Source organism: Eutrema salsugineum, unplaced genomic scaffold (genome assembly GCF_000478725.1).
Source record: "Eutrema salsugineum unplaced genomic scaffold, Eutsalg1_0 scaffold_6, whole genome shotgun sequence".
NCBI lineage: Eukaryota > Viridiplantae > Streptophyta > Magnoliopsida > Brassicales > Brassicaceae > Eutrema > Eutrema salsugineum.
Genome location: NW_006256547.1, coordinates 2,999,726 through 3,018,883, shown reverse-complemented (window position 1 = coordinate 3,018,883; position 19,158 = coordinate 2,999,726). Strand labels below are relative to the sequence as shown.

The 19,158-nt window shown below is 38.2% G+C and overlaps 4 protein-coding genes across 7 annotated transcripts; 1 reads left to right on the top strand and 3 right to left on the bottom strand.

Annotated features, from left to right (window-relative positions):
* Positions 1-195: 195 nt before the first annotated feature.
* Positions 196-5,249, bottom strand: LOC18012575 (kinesin-like protein KIN-10C). The gene is made up of 18 exons (XM_006394590.2): positions 4,945-5,249; positions 4,122-4,287; positions 3,827-4,027; positions 3,561-3,732; positions 3,270-3,472; positions 2,914-3,170; positions 2,734-2,788; positions 2,630-2,662; positions 2,489-2,542; positions 2,348-2,401; positions 2,122-2,263; positions 1,976-2,041; positions 1,592-1,890; positions 1,354-1,400; positions 1,172-1,193; positions 1,009-1,077; positions 756-794; positions 196-425 (listed from the first exon to the last, which is right to left on the bottom strand). The coding sequence occupies exons 1-18, from the start codon at positions 5,112-5,114 to the stop codon at positions 381-383; spliced, it is 2,094 nt and encodes a 697-aa protein (XP_006394652.2). The 5' UTR covers positions 5,115-5,249; the 3' UTR covers positions 196-380.
* Positions 5,250-5,679: 430 nt separating this feature from the next.
* LOC18012154 (60S ribosomal protein L13-3) lies at positions 5,680-7,201 on the top strand. Of its 3 annotated transcripts, none has more exons than XM_006394589.2 (5): positions 5,680-5,716; positions 6,093-6,211; positions 6,310-6,443; positions 6,546-6,704; positions 6,803-7,201. In XM_006394589.2, exons 2-5 carry the CDS (start codon positions 6,106-6,108, stop codon positions 7,022-7,024), a joined length of 621 nt encoding a protein of 206 aa, XP_006394651.1. In that variant the 5' UTR covers positions 5,680-5,716; positions 6,093-6,105; the 3' UTR covers positions 7,025-7,201. The 3 variants fall into 3 exon arrangements, with proteins under 3 accessions (XP_006394651.1, XP_024007056.1, XP_006394649.1); XM_024151288.1 differs by lacking the exon at positions 5,680-5,716 and adding an exon at positions 5,724-5,774; XM_006394587.2 differs by lacking the exon at positions 5,680-5,716 and adding an exon at positions 5,785-5,803.
* A 155-nt stretch (positions 7,202-7,356) lies between these two features.
* LOC18012186 lies at positions 7,357-12,033 on the bottom strand. Of its 2 annotated transcripts, none has more exons than XM_006394586.2 (10): positions 11,582-12,033; positions 11,031-11,117; positions 9,928-10,895; positions 9,717-9,805; positions 9,506-9,609; positions 9,337-9,427; positions 9,002-9,077; positions 8,811-8,925; positions 8,201-8,732; positions 7,357-8,041 (listed from the first exon to the last, which is right to left on the bottom strand). In XM_006394586.2, exons 1-10 carry the CDS (start codon positions 11,856-11,858, stop codon positions 7,552-7,554), a joined length of 2,829 nt encoding a protein of 942 aa, XP_006394648.1. In that variant the 5' UTR covers positions 11,859-12,033; the 3' UTR covers positions 7,357-7,551. The 2 variants fall into 2 exon arrangements, with proteins under 2 accessions (XP_006394648.1, XP_006394647.1); XM_006394585.2 differs by having other exon boundaries at positions 11,031-11,128; positions 11,582-11,926.
* A 284-nt stretch (positions 12,034-12,317) lies between these two features.
* On the bottom strand, positions 12,318-17,560 carry LOC18013430 (cleavage and polyadenylation specificity factor subunit 2). The gene is made up of 17 exons (XM_006394584.2): positions 17,319-17,560; positions 17,010-17,178; positions 16,816-16,912; positions 16,499-16,625; positions 16,272-16,390; positions 16,075-16,169; positions 15,836-15,987; positions 15,699-15,756; positions 15,459-15,566; positions 14,681-14,924; positions 14,143-14,327; positions 13,754-13,846; positions 13,351-13,449; positions 13,135-13,266; positions 12,992-13,036; positions 12,667-12,912; positions 12,318-12,548 (listed from the first exon to the last, which is right to left on the bottom strand). Exons 1-17 carry the CDS (start codon positions 17,465-17,467, stop codon positions 12,447-12,449), a joined length of 2,220 nt encoding a protein of 739 aa, XP_006394646.1. The 5' UTR covers positions 17,468-17,560; the 3' UTR covers positions 12,318-12,446.
* Between the last annotated feature and the right edge of the window lie 1,598 nt (positions 17,561-19,158).

The following is a 19,158-nucleotide window of genomic DNA, read 5'->3' as shown; positions in this document are numbered from 1 at the left end:
TCTCACCACTAAAATATTATGTTCGAGTTTTGGAAAACATAGAAAGGTTGTTCATGTTCCAGTGAATGATGACCATATTGGTGGCCATAGAGAGAGATTGATGGTTTAGTTATAACGTCATGATTGATATTCTTAACGAAAAGTGATGTAAGTTAAGACAAATAGAGAAGAAATTTGATAATTCACATTGCCATGAAAAACACAAATTATCTAACAGTAAAAGGTCAGGACTCAGGACACAATTCTCATAAAACGCAACACACACTCAACGACATAACTTGCTAATTATTGATTACAAATAGAATCTTCAAACTCTTACTAGAGCAACTTCGTGTTGCCTCCCATCAGACCTTGCTGTGACCATAGAGAATGTTCTTCAGCTAATCGAAAATATCCCCAATCTCTTTCCTCAGCAATCCCTTAATCTGTCAATGCAAAAATCCATTACACAATTCGTCGATTTACAGTTTTTAAAGTTAATTTAAATGAGAGAGTGTCTCATTAGTATACTTAACATACATATGTGCTTAAATTAGGTAACCTCATCTTAGAAGTCTCAAATATCCCTACCAAACTATCCATCTAAACCTGATTTTGATACAGCAATTTTATAGTATCTAGATTTTAGAGTTGACTTTATTTTCAGTTTTCAGACGATATCCTCATAATCATGATCTGGTAACCAACTTCTGACCCAAAAAGAAAAAAATAAAAGAAACAGAGAAATTGAAGGACTCTATGATTATAAAGCTAACCTGTTTTTCTGAGAGACCGATGTCTTTCAAGTCATCAAGCTGAAATGGAAGATATAAGAAGCTTATAAACAACCCAAATGAACCTTCAACTTGACCAAAATAGATGCTGATGAATATACGTTACCAAATAGTGATCAACATTTTGTTGCTAATCCATCGTGATAAAGATGCAACTTCTCAATTATAAAACTTCATGGCATTTTGAGAAAATTAAGAGAAGTCTCGAAAATGGCAATGGTGAGATAAGACTTACCTTCTTGAATGGTTCAGGAGATTCTTCGCGGAGCTCAACTATGTAAGTCGCTCTCTTTTCTCCAATACCCTATATAATGCATCAGTGTAAGCCGTGTCTACAAGTTAGGTACTATACCATAAACCAACATTTGATATTTTTCGGATCAGGCTAGTCATCTCACCTTAAGCCTCTTTAGATCTTCTCTGTAATACCACAAGAGAAGAGAAAAGCTTAGGTTAGTTCACTTCCTTATCACAACCATGTGGATTCAATGAGTTATACCGGGAAAATATCAAGATTTGGAAAGCTTCAGATACTCAAAAAACAAGCTGATTTTTTTACCATAGAGATAAAATAACTTACTTATCTGCTGTGTTTAAGAACTTTAGATACTCTCCAACAGCAGAATTCTGCAGCATTCCCAGAAAGAAAAAGAAAATTGTTACCCTTTGTCCCAGAGGTTTATGCTAATTCCGAAACAAACTATTAGCCAGCTATCAGATATATAAAGATAATACATATTTATGTTAATAAAGATATGATATATTTCAGTTCAACCAAAAACAAAACAATTTTAACCATGCTTTGCAATTCTTCTTACCTTCAACTTTGAGCTATGTGCACTGAATGTCTTCCATGGACTAAAAGCAATATTTGAAGGCATACTTTTCTCCGGTGTTCTTAGCTCTTCAGCTTCAGCAGTAATGTCGCTATTCTCTGATTCTTCTTCCACATGTAATTTAGATAGGGCAGTTTGATACTTCTCAGGTGCCGATGGTTGGTTTGAGGTTTTGCATATCGACTTCAAAGTGTTGGATAGTTCTTGAAGGCGCAGGCTGAGAGGTGGTGATGAAGTTTCATTGGCTAGCAAACTGTTGTTTTCTTTGTCCAAGTTTTCACCTACAATCAATAGAAAGACCAACCATTAAACAAAGGTTTCCCTATATTAGATTCTTAAATTAATGTCACAAGAAATACAACCTACCTTCATTAACCAGATTCAGATCTTCTGCAATGGCTGAATTGTGTTCATCTTTCTCTACTATTGGAGCTGCCATAACAAAAAATTAAAATATAAGAGCCATTTTTTTCTTTAAACCAGACCCTTCTCTATCAACTATTCAGTCTCACCTTTGCCTGCGGTACCTTCATCACAATAAGTGGCTTCTGAAAACCTTTCCTCATGTATCGGGGTTGTCTCCTGAAGATTAATGGTAGAAATGTCGATACTATTGATTACTTCAGAACTTGAGAAGTCCAGAGCAGAGTTTTCCTGCAAAGAAATCACCATCGGTCATGAACCATTGAATGTAAGTAATTTCTTGATTATTTTCATTTAGAATAAGCGTTAATATACCTCTTCTGCCACAGAAGTTTGCAAATCTGAAACAACAAACGAGGAGCAAACTTCCTACATTAAAGAACAGAAGAACTTGTAAGTTGCCTTGGTAATATATATCAATGCAGCTCCAGTTAGTACAAGATTGTAAGAATTTACTTCTTCAGACGAGGATGCCTGAACTTTTAAGACAACCTTTGAAGTAGAGATTTCCTGCATCAAAATAACCGCAAGTGTCATTCGAGGTGAGAAAGGAAACTGAAGAGCATTACTCTAACAATCTAGAATGAGGAGGTCTACCTTTTTCACTCCCATCCTTGCTTTGCCTTCCATCTACAAAATACAAAACAAGTCTAACTAAACTTTTTCTGAAATCACTAGAATAAGAACAAATAATGAATTACCTTCCTACGGTTACTTTTACAATTCACCGAATTAGTTGCTTCAGCGAACAGTTTCCTTCAATCATTGAGAAAAGTATCATCAACATTTGATGTTGTAAAAACTCAACAACAGAGCAGATGCAGGCACACCAAGGATACTGAGGCTTAGATCTGATACCATGTTGGTTAGGAAAGTTTTACCTTCCTTTGATTGCAGAAGCGGAAGTGTTGAGTTTAGTCTTTCTCTCTGTCACATTTCCCCTGAGTCCTGTCTGTTGTTTAGAAGTAGCAGACACAGCCAAAGGTGTCTGTCTCCGTTGAGCGGCAGAGGATGATGAAATAGATCTTGCAATACCGTGGCTCTTCTTAGTAACACTAGTCATGACTCGGTTACTGCCTAGACAGATCCGTGATGCTAAGTTTAGCATGTAAAAAGAGTCTTGGCTAAATTCCCGGTGCTGAAACAAGAAACTAAATCGTTAGCATTGCCTAGTGCCTACAATGACATACAGTGAAGCATAAATCCAAAACAACTCAACAGCCAGTAAAGTATCTACCAAACAAGTGATCAGCAATGTTCTGTTGCACCCTTGTAAACAATCTTTCAGCATGCGAGTAAGTTTGCTCTCCCGATATGGCACATGAGATTCGTTTGCATTGAGAGCATACATGACATTCTGTAATGCATATATCGACTTATCTATTCTGGTAATCTCTAGAGGAGCTACAACACTATTTTGTTTCCTGGAGTCTTCATATCCTATCAGAGGAAGACAAGACCCATCAAATACTGACAGAAGGTTATCACATAGGAAAAATAACTAACAATGTGATAAAGAATACTCAACCTGCCATATCAAGAAAGTTCATCCTCCCAAGGGAGCCTGAATTGGCGTTGCCAGTGTTAACATGTATCATCACACCCTTATGGCTTCTAAGTGGAGGGTCACTGGTCAGCTTCTGGTTTTTCTTGAGACCAAAGTATAAGTCTTGAAAGTCTGAGAGTGACTTCACAGGTACCTGAAAACAAAAACTTTGAAATATTAATGATGTTAATCTGTAAAACACGAATGATGTACAAAGATCTAATGCTCCAGAACACTAACTGACTTGCCTTGGAAAGCCCCTTTAGTTGAATTTTCCCTTGTGCACCTTCTAGTACAGAAACCACTCGCTTTTCTCTGTCTAAGATGTCATACACGGTTTCATGAGAGACCTCATAAATTGATACCGAAATTGATTCTCCCCTTTCCTCAGCCATGGATAACATCTCAGTCATTGCAAGGATGGCTATACCAGGTTCCCTCTCAGATCCCTTTAAACCATATCACACATAACTCCAATTAGCATTTCCATGTACTTTATATAAATGATGATCAGTATGTTGCAAGTATCATTTCTTTTATTACCTGGATTAGATGTGTTTTACCGCTACACCTTGCTCCGTGGGCGATCACATTTGCGTCCTTACCCTCAAAGACAGTAGAGATAAGAGGTTTTATCTCCTTCGTGATAATCAAACCTGTGCTTTCATTTTCTTCGTAGCAGTAGTCCAATTTATATGAGTCTTTCGAGCTGCCACAACACAGAAAAGAAAACATACTCCTTAATTAGGCTTGGGATTGCTATGAATGTATAGACTTTTACCACGGAAATAGTTTGATCTTTAAAAGAATCTCCCACTCAAAATGGCACATCAATTCTCAAAACTTTCGTTTTCCCACAATTCTAAACAAGCTAAACAAGACACAGAGACAAATCATCATAATAAAAAATCAAAATCAAAGATTCTAGCTTACATGTATATTTCCAAGGACTGGGCATTTCAACGGTTTCAAATTAGAGAAGAGAAATCAACTAAGATTGAGATTTAAAGAGTAAAACTAAAGTCGGAATCTCCAAATGTAACTCTCTTTCGAGAATTTGAATCAAAAACAGATGAAACAAATCTAAGCCGAGTCAATGACCTCAGCCAAGAAGATATGGAGTTCACTAAGCATTTCTAGTCTCAACACCTGAACTTGTCAGTCTTATGCAATCAAATCCCATTCTTAGCATTTTGGCCATTTTTGGTCGTTTTGAATCTAAATCAGACTTTTTACCAAACGAAATTCTATTTTTCAAAACTTCATAGAGACACGGCAGTTTCATCAGAGAAATGAGAAAACATATCAATAGTAGAACAGTGAAAGTCACTGAGGAAGAGAAATGAAGATAGAAGTAGGACATTACCCAGCGAATTGAGCTCCAAAAGATATCGAAACAGTCTCCGATTCGTCTCCATTGGGCTTGTGAACCGATATTGAATTCGTTGAAGCTTGTGAAACCGGATCGGCCGATGGATTAACCCTAGCAACCACCCGAACCACCTTCCGTCCCTGGCTCGCCGACTTGCTCTCCATAATCACAAAACCAGAAACCCAGAAATTCTCACTAATCGAAACACAATGAAATCTCTAGATAAGGGAAAACGTTTGAATTCGAAATTCGTTTCCTTTCTTTCTTTTTCTCTTATGGTTTGAATAATATATTTTCAGATTTGGGAGAGAGAGAGTGAGAGAAAGAAAATATAAAAGTGAGTAGGCGGTTAAGTAGAAATTTCAAATTATCGTCGTTTAGCTCTGGCGCTCCTCCTTCGAAGACTTAAAACGGGTCCCATTTCACTTCATAATGGGGCGTATGTAGGAAGCTTGCGTGCCGTTTTGAGTGAGTAATCTAACTTTTTTGATTTTTTTTTCTCTTAGTTTATGGTAAATTAGGATTACCATTTACCATCAAAGAGTTCTAGGCCTGAAAACTCGCGGATCAGCTTGGCTATAGACGGGCCCATTAATAGAAGCGTTTCTTTAATGAGCTTATTTGAGATAAGCCCATTTTAACTTATGAAGCCCAATGCTCTGAAAACCTCTCTTCCGGTTAGGGTTTTTACAATTGTATATGAATGCGATATAGAAATCTCGAAAAGCCCTAGACATTTCTGTCCAGCCGCTCGAGGAAGAAGCTGGTGTGAGTCCCTCTCTGTCTATATACCCACTCTGTTTTCTTGTCTCTCTCAGGGATCGGTATTAGCTTTTTCGAAAATTTCGTCATTGTATGTATTCATAATATAACTTCTCTCTCGGATTCTGGATCAAATGAAGCAATTCTTTTACTGTCTTTTGATTGATTATCCTTACGAGTGTAGCTTGATTGGTCTGATCATTCTTAGCTAGAATGTGGTTAATCACATAGTCTTTTTTGTTGGAATCTGTAGAATCTAAATTCTCTTGTACCTGATCAGTATTGAAATGTCTGATTTTGTGTGTAGCTAAAAATGCATATTGACACACACAGACTTGTTCTCGTGCTGAATTGTCTTTTTTTTTTTTTCTTTTTTGCAGCTGAGGTAAGAAAATGAAGCACAACAATGAGATCCCGAACTCACACTTCAGGAAGCACTGGCAGAACTATGTGAAGACATGGTTCAACCAACCTGCCAGGAAAACCAGAAGAAGAGTTGGTTAGTAAATCTTCTCCTTAAATCAGGTCTTTCCTTACGGTTTAATGTATGTATTATGGTCTCTTAATCTTCTTCTTTTGTGGGACGTGTTTTCTCAGCGAGACAGAAGAAAGCCGTGAAGATCTTCCCTCGTCCTACCTCTGGACCTCTCCGCCCCGTTGTTCATGGTCAGACTCTTAAGTACAACATGAAACTCAGAGCCGGAAAAGGTTTCACTCTCGAAGAGCTTAAGGTCTGAAAATGTCACTCTTATTGGTTTTTTTATTAGTCGTCAATCTGTGAAGATATAAAGATTGAATACTAGTGTATCGTATTTATTTCCGGATTGAATCAGGCTGCTTGTATCCCTAAGAAGTTGGCTCCAACGATCGGAATTTCAGTTGATCACCGTCGTAAAAACCGTTCCTTGGAGGGTCTTCAATCAAATGTCCAGAGGTTAAAGACTTACAAGGCCAAGCTGGTTGTGTTCCCGCGCCGATCTCGTAAAGTCAAGGTATCATCCTTTATGTACTAATGCATTGAGATATCATCTTGATTCCTAAGTTCTTGTTATATGTATAACAATTTTGGTAACTTCGTTGTTGATCGCAGGCTGGTGATTCTACTCCAGAGGAGCTTGCTAATGCAACTCAAGTCCAAGGAGATTACATGCCTATTGCTAGAGAGAAGGCTCCGATGGATCTTGTGAAGGTGACTGCTGATATGAAGGCATTCAAGGCTTATGATAAGATCCGTCTAGAGCGCACGAACCAACGCCATGCAGGTGTCAGAGCCAAGAGAGCTGCCGATGCTGAGAAAGAAGAGAAGAAATAAGAATGCTGGCTTTAAGGCTTTATTCATTCTTGAGTTTTTCTTCTTGATCTTGTGATCTCCAGTTTTTCTTGTACTTGGTTTTCTGATTTACTAAAAGTTCTATATACTTAACTTTATTTATTATTCACGATCCTTCGTACTTAAATGATAAAAAATTTATTCATTATCTTTCAGTCATTGATGTTTAGTTCTATTTGTACATAAAATAAGACAAGCCATCACGTAATGTCCAAAACATGATTTATCAACGGCGATTATAAAATAAGATGACATCATTGGGATGGTACTGTTTGCTGCGAACAGTATAAATCATGAAGTGTTATTTGCATATGAACTTTAAGGCAACTATAGCATATAGTACTAGTGTAAATAGTAACCACATAACAAAAATTACAAAATGATACAATTTTCAATTCTGATCATCACTGACCAATACTGTAAATGTAATGGCCGTCCCATTATTTTCTCTTATTTTATTTTAAAAACAAAAAAGATACAAACAAAAAGAGCTAAGTGCAAGGACTCTCTTAGGTCTTGAACTTCTGAGAGATCTTCCCAACTCCATCTCTACACTCCTCAGCCACTCTCTTCACCTTATCGCTCACCTGAACTGTCCCTTTTTCAACCTCCTTTGCTGCTCCTTTTGCCCTAACAATGGCTGCCTCTCTCATTTCCCCCGCTCGCTTCCCCAAATTCTCTGCGTATTCCTTCAAAACCATAATCCACAAACGTATTTTCTCCATCACAATGAAGATCACTTCCCGGGATTTTCCTCCCACAGATGCCGCCATATCCTTAAGCTTATCCATTAGGGTTTGAGCTCTCTCCTCAGTTTCTCCAACCGAAGCTCTCTCAACGTTGTTTAGCAATACGCTTTGTTCCATCTCTCCACTGCTCTTCTCTTGAAGGTCTTTATCAACAATAACTGTGAGTCCTTTTGTCTCCCATCGCTTTCTAGCCTCTTCTAAAGCTCTTGCTTGCTCGCTAGCTCTCTTTCCTTCCTCCTCGGCCCATGATCTGAACAAATAACATATGAGGATTCAGCCACTCGGAAATAAGGTCATGGACAGATGACAGATCGAAAAAGGCTTTACACTCATTGGTTAGATAACAGAAAGAAGGTACATATTTTGACAATGTAAACATAATGCAAAGCTCGGACAGTAGAAGAAGTACCTGGCCATGGACAGCGCTTTACGCTCAACTTCCAATTCATACTGCAACTTTGAAATCCGTTGGCTCTCTTCTTCAGCGTCTTTTCGAAGATTGGATACTCTCTCCTTCTCAAAAGATATCTCCGCCTTGTTGCTCATCAAATCCTCCAACTTCTCTTCCGCGTCACGTCTTAACCTTGAGAGCACCTCCATTTCTGACTCAACTGCAGCTCGTTCTTTTACCAAAGCCAGAGTCTCTTCCTCTCTCTTCTCCCTCAGCTGCTCCAACTCCATTTTCGCCAGTTCCGCCATTCTCTCGACAGCTTCAATCTTTTCTCGTTCCATGGAAAGCTCTTTCTCGAAGCTGGCATTCACATCCTTTTCGACCTCTGCAACGAGAGCGTTATGCGCAGAGACAGCCTTCTCAGCCACTGTTTCTGCTTCGATGCGTGCCAGTTCCTCACTGACTATGTCAGAAGCCTCACCACTTGAGAGAGCAATGGCAGCTTGGGCTTTAGTGACGGGTTTATGAGGCTGAAATAATCTTGTACAACCTAAAAAAGTTGTGTGCATTATACAATACGGCCATGGTTGTGCAAGAAAACATATCTAGATGTGAAATCTGCGCCTACCAAAAGCCAGAGCAGCGATTCCTTGTTCCCCGGTAGATATATCTGCGATAATGGCAGGCCATGCATCTGGGTTTATCCTATCGATGTCAATAAATCCTGATAGTTCATACAGCATCTGCATGATGAAGTGAATTCATGATTATCTGCAAGATTATGAGACGAAGTGAACAAAACCAAGCTTGATATGCAACCTTTTTATCAGCTTCTGGAAGCTGTCGTTTCTCCAAGGCCATTTTCCAGCTTATAAGATCCTGGCGTGAAAGAAGGCTGCGTCGGACAAGAAACAAGCTTAACTTGTAGAAATAAGCTTAAATATGAAAGTAAATGTATTCTGAAAGTACGAAGTACCATAATAATCTAAAACTAGAAAGAAAATGATCTTATGCCGTTTTGTTTCATGAAAATACTGAAGACATACCACTAACATCTTAGAGAGAAATTATTAATTTGTTATCAATGCGGTATACAATTGAGAATTTCTTTTTGACAAGCTGGATGAGTTTCCACTTTCCAGCGACATAAATACCTTTCAGGGGAAAACAAGAATGTGCCTTCAACATCGTTAAGCAAATCGCGGTTAGAAAGCTTGCTTGTGATAAGTCCTGCTTCTGCCAATCCTGAAAAGAGTACACAGAATTTAGCCTCACAGGTTACCTTCGTTTTGGGTGGAGTTAAAACTCAGAGTCCAGTTTCACCTTGAATGGATGAAAAGTCAGGGTCTCCAGGAGTAATATCATCGAAAGCAAGCTCAGTAACGTTCTCTATATACATAGCAGGATACACTTTGGAGGTCGTGTTTCTGTAAAGAGTTGAAGAACACACATAAATGTATGAATTTCACTTTTTGAATACCAAAGATGAACACTCTAAGCCCACCGGATACACTAGCACTATCATATAATATACCTTGATAGCGCGCTACTGGCAGAAACCAGCCACCTGGCATATTCTCTGCGAGTACATAGATCACTAGGTTGGGTGTCAGTTTCAATGACCTGAAAGATATGAAAATTTGATTCAGAAGCTGCAAGATTTACAATGCCAGACCGAAGCAAAGCTCTACACCATCAAACAACATAGTGAGGGCTGCACAACAGAAACAAAACAAAAAAATTACCTTCAGAACTTGCAGAGCAGCATATGCTTGACACTGGACCTGATCTGCAGCTGCGGGGACAAGAATCTTTCCAGGATTTACTTGAAATGATACAGAAGGTGCAGGAATTCCAGCTGAAGAAAATGCACTTCCACCGTTCGGTACTTCCAAAGGCGGTCCGTTGTCGCCAAGCTCGTCCTGACTATTAATGTTTAGATCATTTTTTGACCAATATGTTGATTCTGGCACAGGAGTTTTTGAAGATTCAATTTCTTTCGTTGTATCTATGTCCGAGACTGATGACATACTTTCCGCAGCCAAGTCCTCGGGTGTTCCGCTTACCTCAGGAAGATCCTCAGTTACAGTCGAGAATGCTGTCCCCGTGTCATTTAGAGGCACTGTGTGAGGATCCGAAGTCAAATCCGATTGTGAAGTAGCTAAAACGCCAACAGCTGCAGTCCCGGTGGCTGCATCACTGTCAGATAAAGAAGACATGGAATCTTCTTTCTGACTGTTGACTTGATTTTCTAAATCAGTCACATTGGTCGCTTCAGTGTCTGGAAGGCTATCAGGATCTTCAGAAGTTGGATTTTCCGATCCAGCAAGATTGCTACTTTGTGAATCTATAGCCTCAGATGATGAATCTAACATAGACTTGGATTCAGATAATACTTTCTCACTTTCTGGTGTCTCAGGATCAGATTGTACAGGGAGCATCACATCTGCTTCAGGCGAAGTTTGGGAAGTGATATTTTCTGTGACATCTGTTCCATCAGATATGACACCATCGAACTTACCGATTTTTTTATCTTCATCAGAGGCGTTATCGCCTTGCTGACCTAAATCATTACTTTCTATACTCTTATCCTCGTCCTTAAGATTGTTTTCCTCACTATTAGCTATCTTGACTTCATCACTAAAAGTTTCATCAGATGATAGAAGCGCGCTTTCCTGCTGAGAAGTCAACGGCTGCAATTCCGGTTTTAGTTCTGCGCTCAAAAGTTAATTGACATATACATCAATACAACAAATTCTGAAAGAGACACTGGAGCGAGTTTGAGTAGAATTTTGAAAGACAATAATTTGACTTATATAATGTAACAAAAGAAAAGGATTGCACTTACTGTGATTATTACGCTTGTTAAAAGATGCTACTGCATAGCTTAGCCCACCCACCAAGATGAGTCCAGCCACTCCAGCCCCCACTACACCTGAAAGCAAACTACTTACAGATTATTATTAGTCCACCAGAAAACCGGTAAACTAAAGCTTCAAACAGAGAAATCAAAATGTTCAAGAATTTAAAATTAAGCTCCATCTTAACATACAATGTAATATACATTGAAGCATGTGCACGGTTTAGACAACCTATGAATGATTGTGGTTTTCGGAGAAAAAAACGTACTAGATACAGAGAAATGAAGAGATTACAAGACAACTATTGAACAGAGAAAAAAAAGCGTACACAACATTCGTGAGCAAACTCATGGCTCGCATAACTACACTATGCAACCATGTAGTAGAATAAAGATTGAAGTCAAAGCTTAATCAATATGCATTGAACAAGCATTATCAATGTGTAATCAGATATTCACCAGCTGAATTAACTTGTTCTTACGGAACCTCGGAAAAGACATTAAAAAAAACAGAGCAAGCATCTCTAATCCGCATATACCTTCAATCCAACTCTTCTTCTTAGCTCTAGAAGACTTTTCGTCGTTACCGGAATCGGCCCACCCGGCCAAACCATCGGCTGGTGGCTTTGACGAATCCGATCCGGTCCAGGCCTCGACATCAGACTTCTGCGAAACACAGACAACTCCACAACCCGGTTTCCTACAAGAACGCGAGGGCCGTAAGTAGACGGTGTGCGATTTCCGGCGAACACCGGAGCTCAAAGCGAGACGGAGCTGGAGGGAGTTAGGGGTCCACGTGGCGGTCGCAGAAGCCATGGTTGTTGGTAAGAGAGGATAGGAGAGATCTGGCGAGAATGAATAATCGGAAGAAGAAGAAGAGGAGGAGATAGATAGGAATAATGGCGGAGGATTAGGGTTTAGGAATTAGAATAATAATATGAACAAATATGATTGGTGGTTGTGTTCGTTATCGAATATCGAAAAAGAGAAAGAGCGTTGTTGGAGTGATCACCCTCACACAAACACACACCACCTAACCACCTAATTATAATGCTTTCTTTTTATCTCTCCATGTTTAACGCATTAAACTTAAGTTTCACAAATAGTTAACCAGTTTACTGCCAAGTCTGCAAAAGCCAAGCCCAACAAGTGATGAATCTTTTTGTAAGACTTTATTACTTTAAACGTTTTAAGAACTTTCTACTAAAATGACATAGTAGTGAAGTAGACAATGGCTATATGAAATTAGTTTTCATTCAAATTTCAGGAACAGGGGAAAAAAAACTATTGCCATTTTTAACACCTTGATCTATAAGATTACACACTTCAGCAGTTGAAATGAGTTGGGTAACAGAGAAAAAAAAAAAAAAAAAAGAAGCTTCATTTTTCTCTAATACAGTGTCATTAGAGGAGGTAAAACTGAGAATAGAGATAATCTCTGATTTTATAATAGTCTTCACATAACGGTCCTTCTATCAGAATCTGCTGTGGACCCGATGCTCCGCCCTGAAGAACCACCAAAAACAAATATATAACTCAAACGCCAAGAGAGTGAAATGCTCCTTAATGGTTTAGAATAGCAGAAAGATTTGTAGAGAAATGAGGTCTATGTGCTTTATATTACCTTCTGACCAGTTGGACCGACTTTCCGTAGAGTGACATATTCACCACATCGTAAAGCTCCTCCACCTGCAAATTCTACCTGAACACCTTTGCTTGAAAGAAACTGTTTGAAGTCTGCAATTTTCAGATCACCCACTAGAACAGGTTTGTGAGGAGTAGCAGCACTTAGCATTGGTAGTAGAGACCGCATGTCGCTCTCTGTCTTCCCTACTTCTGAATCCACCCAAGCTACTTCTGAATCTCCCAGCTAACGTTTCATATCGCAAAAATGTTTCCCGATTCAGAGACATTGGATAATAATCATACGAAGAAAGAAAAAAAGGTACCTTCTTGAAGATTACATTGCTCATCAGCTTTTCAGAAAGTTGGACCTGATGTATTATGGAGAGGAACCATACGGGGTTAGTTAATTAAATCACAACTCAAAACCCATGTGTGAAGAAGATCTTCCTAGTTTCGGGACTTCTACCTTGTAAGCACATAAATCAGAAGTCACATCCACGGTTTCCTCTATTTGAGGAGCGTACACATGTGGACATATGTTGTTCAAGCAGTGTTGCTTCAAATGCTCTGTCGCCTCAGCTGTTGCGTGCACTAGAACCTTCACAAGATATATAGGATTACATCAGCTGAAGTGATTAACTACTATACATATAAGACAAGGGAAAAGGAATCGCTAACGTACAAGTTTAAGAGGAGAAACATGTGCAATCATTGACTTGATTGAGCGCCCATCTGAACGACCTTCATAGTCCATTTTAACAAGCGAACAGCTAACAGTCACCTGTGCAAAAGCATAAGAACAAATTCATTCATCTATCAGGGAAACTAGAAAGCGGTTAACTATAGACCAGACAGAAGACTAAAGAGCCATTTCAATGATTCCCATCTCTATTTCGATGTGAGAAAACTATTCCATGTGCCCATCAGTGATCAGTAGTCTATAACAAAAATAATAATAATAATAATAATAATAATAATAATAATAGATTCTAGAAAAGGGAGGACAAACGAGAAGATTCGCTGAGACCCTCTTGGTTTCTAGATGGATAGGAATCTCTTAAGAAGTTTATATTAGATTTACTTACAATGAGCTCATTCGATATGACTTTCGAAGGTCTTGTATCAAGCATAAGACTAGCAGTTGCCTCATCAAGCCTTCCATCCACATCACCTCCTGTCTGAAATGGGATTTTATATTAGAAATTTGATATGCAACACAAGAGTCTACATAAAAGCTCCTAAAGCTGATTCTAAAATGGTGGTTTAGCGTAGAAAACCTTACTAGCAAAGTAGCAAGCAATCAATTGTAAAAAGAAAAACGAAGATGCAACTGTAGAACCAATGCACTGACTTGAAGAATTGTACTCACGTATGCAAACAACATCATGGAAACTAAGATAAGAGGCTAGTTGGTCGATAATTAAACAAGAGCTAAATAAAAACCAAACCTAGACCAGAATAACAGAGTACGTACATGCATTGCTCCTCGGTCCATGTCTTCGTCGTTGATCACGTAGTCATCGGGATTAATGACCTCCCCAAACTCGTCCCATTCAGATGTATTATCATAGAATGGGAACATTGGAGCAAGGCTGCTGGATGGGGGAACAAATCCATCTATCAATATATCATTATATGCAGGCCCGTGAGAACCAACAACTGCATGTGTAGTCAGAATCGTGAAAGGTTAGCTGCAGACCACTACGTAATGGCATGAAAAGCCATCAACGAAGAAAACATGAAGCCTAATTGAAAAGGAAACACATTGTGGGAGTGAAAACCTAAAACAAATTTTACACATAAATGTAACATGAGGCTTATAAATATAGCTTCTACGTCACTCCAAGATGATCACATAAATGCCTCCTAAGGCCAGCTAACCAATTCATTACAAGGGGTACCACGTGCGTAACCATTTCAGTACCATACAATTCAATTTCAGTTGAAGTTTACAAGATAAATAATAAGTTATAAATAATTAAGGCCACTATAAATAATTAGAGAAACATTACCATCGTGAGTAGTCTTGGTGTCTACAACCATAGGTTCACTTGAATTATCATCAGGTCCGTGAGAAGCTTTTGTTTCCTCCTCTTTGACGAGGCTAGCTCGCAAAGCTTCTTCCCTTTTCAGTCTGCTTTGCTCCTCTTCATATGCAACCAACTCTTCCCCAGCCAAAGGAACCCTCTTAGACATTGTGACTTTAACAAACTTGGGAGGTGGGGATGACTGAAGCATGCGAGCTAAAGTGCCAAACTGCAAATAGAAACACATGACAACAAAAATTAAAAAATTAGAAATTCCTGGGAAGACGATGATGTCTCACTAGAAAGAAAAAAATTGAAGTACGCTATTCCAACTTCCAATTAGACAGTTCATGCGGAGTGTCCATTCCAAGAATATGATATATACCCATTTCCAAAACCCTTGATTTTTATATATTCTTTGATGACTGGATGCAATTCATGGCAGCCCTGGAGATTAAAGATGCAATTTGCAAGCCAGGCCAATTGGTGGTTATTATATGCTTTATCCTATGATTAAAAATTCTACTTAAAGTTACTCAATTTCTGCAAATTTTACACATTGGTGGCGCAATATCGACAATCTATAAGTAGGACAATATCTGGGTGAACTCTCAGTCAAGATGGATACGCACACAAAGAAAAAAGATCCCACGCCCACTTAACTAGCTGACCAGCACTAGGAAGAAACTACCATCAGGTTTCTACAATAATGCCGTACATTTTAGTTCCTTAACAAATAAGGTCGGGTCTCTAAAAACCGTACCTGGCCTGTTTCAGTAAATAGGACTAAATTTCTGGGATCATTGGCCCATTCTACAAAAATATCACGAGCAAAACCGGCTTCGAGACTAGCCATGGACGCAAGAACAACCTATATAAGAAGGTTCAGTATATCAATAAGAAAAATATAGTTCTATTATCACCTGAGAAAATGGAACAAAAATTAACAGATCCACCAAGTTCTCTGTACAGCCGAACATGAGTGAGTTACTTATGAACCAACCTTTGGACCAGGTGGAGCTTTATCCAGATCAGTCTTGTTTATCAAGAGAGTGACATGCCTGCGAGTGTTTAAATTACATTCCGTTATAGTATACAAACGACGGCACAGATAAGACACGATTCAGAGAAAAAAGTTACTTCAATAGAAAGGCATTTTCACGTGAAGTCTCAAAGGACTTTGAAATGGAGTCACTCATCCACTCGAGGAAACTCTTAACATAGTCAATTGTGCTTGATGACACATACGTGAGAAAGTAAATAGGAAAGCTAAAACCTCTTGCTGGCCAACTCTGCAAATTTGATCAATATTCAGTCTCCACATAAAATTAGCTGAGCAATAAACTGAAAACATGGTAAATCTAAATTGACTCTCCCACCTGTTCAAGTATCAAGAGAAGTTCCAGGACTCGACCCGCAGTGTCAACTGGCAATAAAACATTGCCCCCAACTTCCAGATGTTTTGAAATGGTATCTGAATTATAATTGTAGACATTCGCACGTGATTCTGGCAGTTAGAAGCGGGATCCCTCAATAACATAGAAGAGATATAACACATAATGAGCTAAAAGCCAACCTAAAAATTCTTTGTCCCGTTGCTGTCTTGCGGTTTGATTGGTATAAAGAGCGTGGTATGCATCGGTTATCAGAACAGCAGGTCGAACAAAAGACTGTAAAACAGTTCCATTCAAATGCCTGAATTAAGATGTACGATTCAGTATCATGATTCTGCTTCTTTATTACTTGTTATGAACAAAATTCGAATACCATATCAAGTGAAATCTGAACATGTTACATGTGTACCTTTCTTTCCGGTGATTGTAGTCAACAGCATATATAACCTCCTCCCCATCCTTTGTTATCTTCCAAATGCTACCTCCCAGCATATGTCCAGCAACATGGGGAGCAATTACAATACCCTCTCCCTTTCCTAATAGGGCAAAAACAAAACAAAGGTGAGGCATCCTAATTACCTTTGAAGCGAAAACAAGGAAATAACTGAGTTATTCTCCACGTGTGTCAGTGAACTTATATGGGAATACGTAGATAATGACAGATGAAATTTGTATTGAGACAAGTATCATTTTTCTGGTTTGCTATCAGAGAGTGAAATCACATACCAGGAAGATGGTAATTTTGAGAGTAAGTTAATCTGATCACATTCTGGAAAGCAGAATCAATGTCATCCAGCGTAAAGAGATCAAAGTCGGAGACTTGCTGCAACAGTAAGATCATCGTATAAGCAAAACAGGAAAATGACATAATGCAGAAGAGTAAGCATATACAATCAATCCTGCACAGTTGAAAATTTCACCTTCCTCGATAGATACTGATCATACATTGTGAGGAGACCTAATCTGTGAACAGGCTCAGTGGCATAAACCGGAGCAGAGAGTCCAAGCTGCTTCATGGCATAAGGAAGAGCACCAAGGTGAAGCGTATCTGAGTGAGAAAGCAAAACTGCATCTATGGTAGAAGCAACCCTGAAACCAGAAGAATAGAAAGCAGACTTGTAATTTAAAAAAACAACAGCTAAATCCATAGTTGTAATTGGCAAAGCTCCCCAAAAGTAGGCAACGTAATTCTCTGAAATATAAGCAATTGCATGATCGAATCCCCAAACCTGGAGAGAGGTTCGAGGAGGGATGGGTCAAAGAGGTCGTTCCAACCACAGTCGACGAGGAAGTTGAAGCCATCAATGGAGACTAAGTAGGAGAGAGGGTTCTCGTTGTAAACTCCGCAAAGGGGAGAAACCTGCACCGAAGTACCCATTCTTCAATTCTCCTTCGCCGTTAGCTTCGACGCCGATTTAAACCCTAATTTCTCCGATAAACCAAGAGCCGGGCCACCGTGAGCAGAGCAGAGGGGTAAAATAATTAAATGTAAAATTAATTTCCCCCTGGTCCAATATAAATTTCAAAATCCTTTTTTAATATTAACTCGGCTAACTCTGACAAAAAAAAAAATATATATATATATATATTAACTCGGCTAACTTAAATAATTTGTTCCTCCTACGACAAAAAAAAATAATAATAATTTGTTCCTCAAAATCTCCATTATAAAGTCTCACGATCATAAGTTCATAACTAAATCATCTCATCATTAAAACTATGCACCAGACTACATAGGTTTCGTTTGAGGGAGTCATTAAACCATCCTAGTAAATATATTTAGACCAAAATATCCGAGTTTTTTTAAGCATCCCTAACCAAATTTCACATTCTCTCGAACTTGGTCTTACCCAACGATCGTGTTGAAGATCGCATGTGTCATATTATATTGTCTTTGTATTGTCACGGAAACAAAACAAAAATGGATACGAATTTAGATTTCCTTTTTTGCTATAGGGTAACCATTTTTTGCGAATTCATATTAGTTTGTCAGTTCAGCATAATTTTATCTCTATTAGAGTGATGAAATGTCCGTCGCTAGTTTGCATTTTTCTTACAATGTTATTTTATCATTGAAGGCTTCGTTAAATTCATTTATACGAAAGAAAAAATGTCAAGACACTAAAAGAAAATGATTTTAGGGTGTCATGATTATATTCGATAAATATTGGTAACTTCAATTCAAAGGGAAAAAAAAAACATCTGAATTTGGAGAACAAGGAGTACCGTTAGGACCAAACTAATTCATAATGGCTAACAACCATAACTACCTATCAAGCTTTTCATTATTGATGGTTAAACGAAAGTTTTAGATTAATGGACAAAACACACTTGATTAGTTAATTATAGTGAGTAAATGTTTATAAACCCCATTTAGCATCTGTTTACATGTAATTCGGAATCTTATAAGAATATAACGAATAATCGTACACGAGTAAATTGTTTTTTACTTTTTGGTGTGTCTAAGTTCTAAAAAGAGATTATATATAGAAGATTCGGTGAACCTAAACAAGAAGACACCTACGAAGATTGATTATCGACTCTAATCCATCGGCTGGTGACCCACTCATGACCCATCTCCATACTTCCAAATTCCAATTATTTTTTAAAATAAAAAAATATTCTCATTATAATTTGTTTGTCCCTATCGATATAGCTATATGCGGTCTATTCTACACATAATTAAACTTAACTCTCGTGTGGAAGTGTTTGTGAAAGTCATTGAAAGTGTACATAAAGTTAGAATTTTGAATGGTGACCATCAAATCGTAAAGGAAAGAAAGAGATTGAATAATGAAAATCGTAGATCTGGATGTTGAGCTGAAATGAATTTTCTACAAAAAAAAAAAAAAAAAAGAATTTTCTACTTGCATCGAGTAAGAAAAAAATCTGGTTGATAAAAAAAAAAAAAGAGTAAGGAAAAAATCTTGACATCTTTCGATAGCGAAAAGTTTTTCGTTGTGATTTTTTCTTTTAATGCAGAGATGATGTAATCTGGACTCTATCTTAAAAACAAATTTGTTGTTTTGTTTTTATGTAAATATTAATAAACAACAACAAAAATTAAAT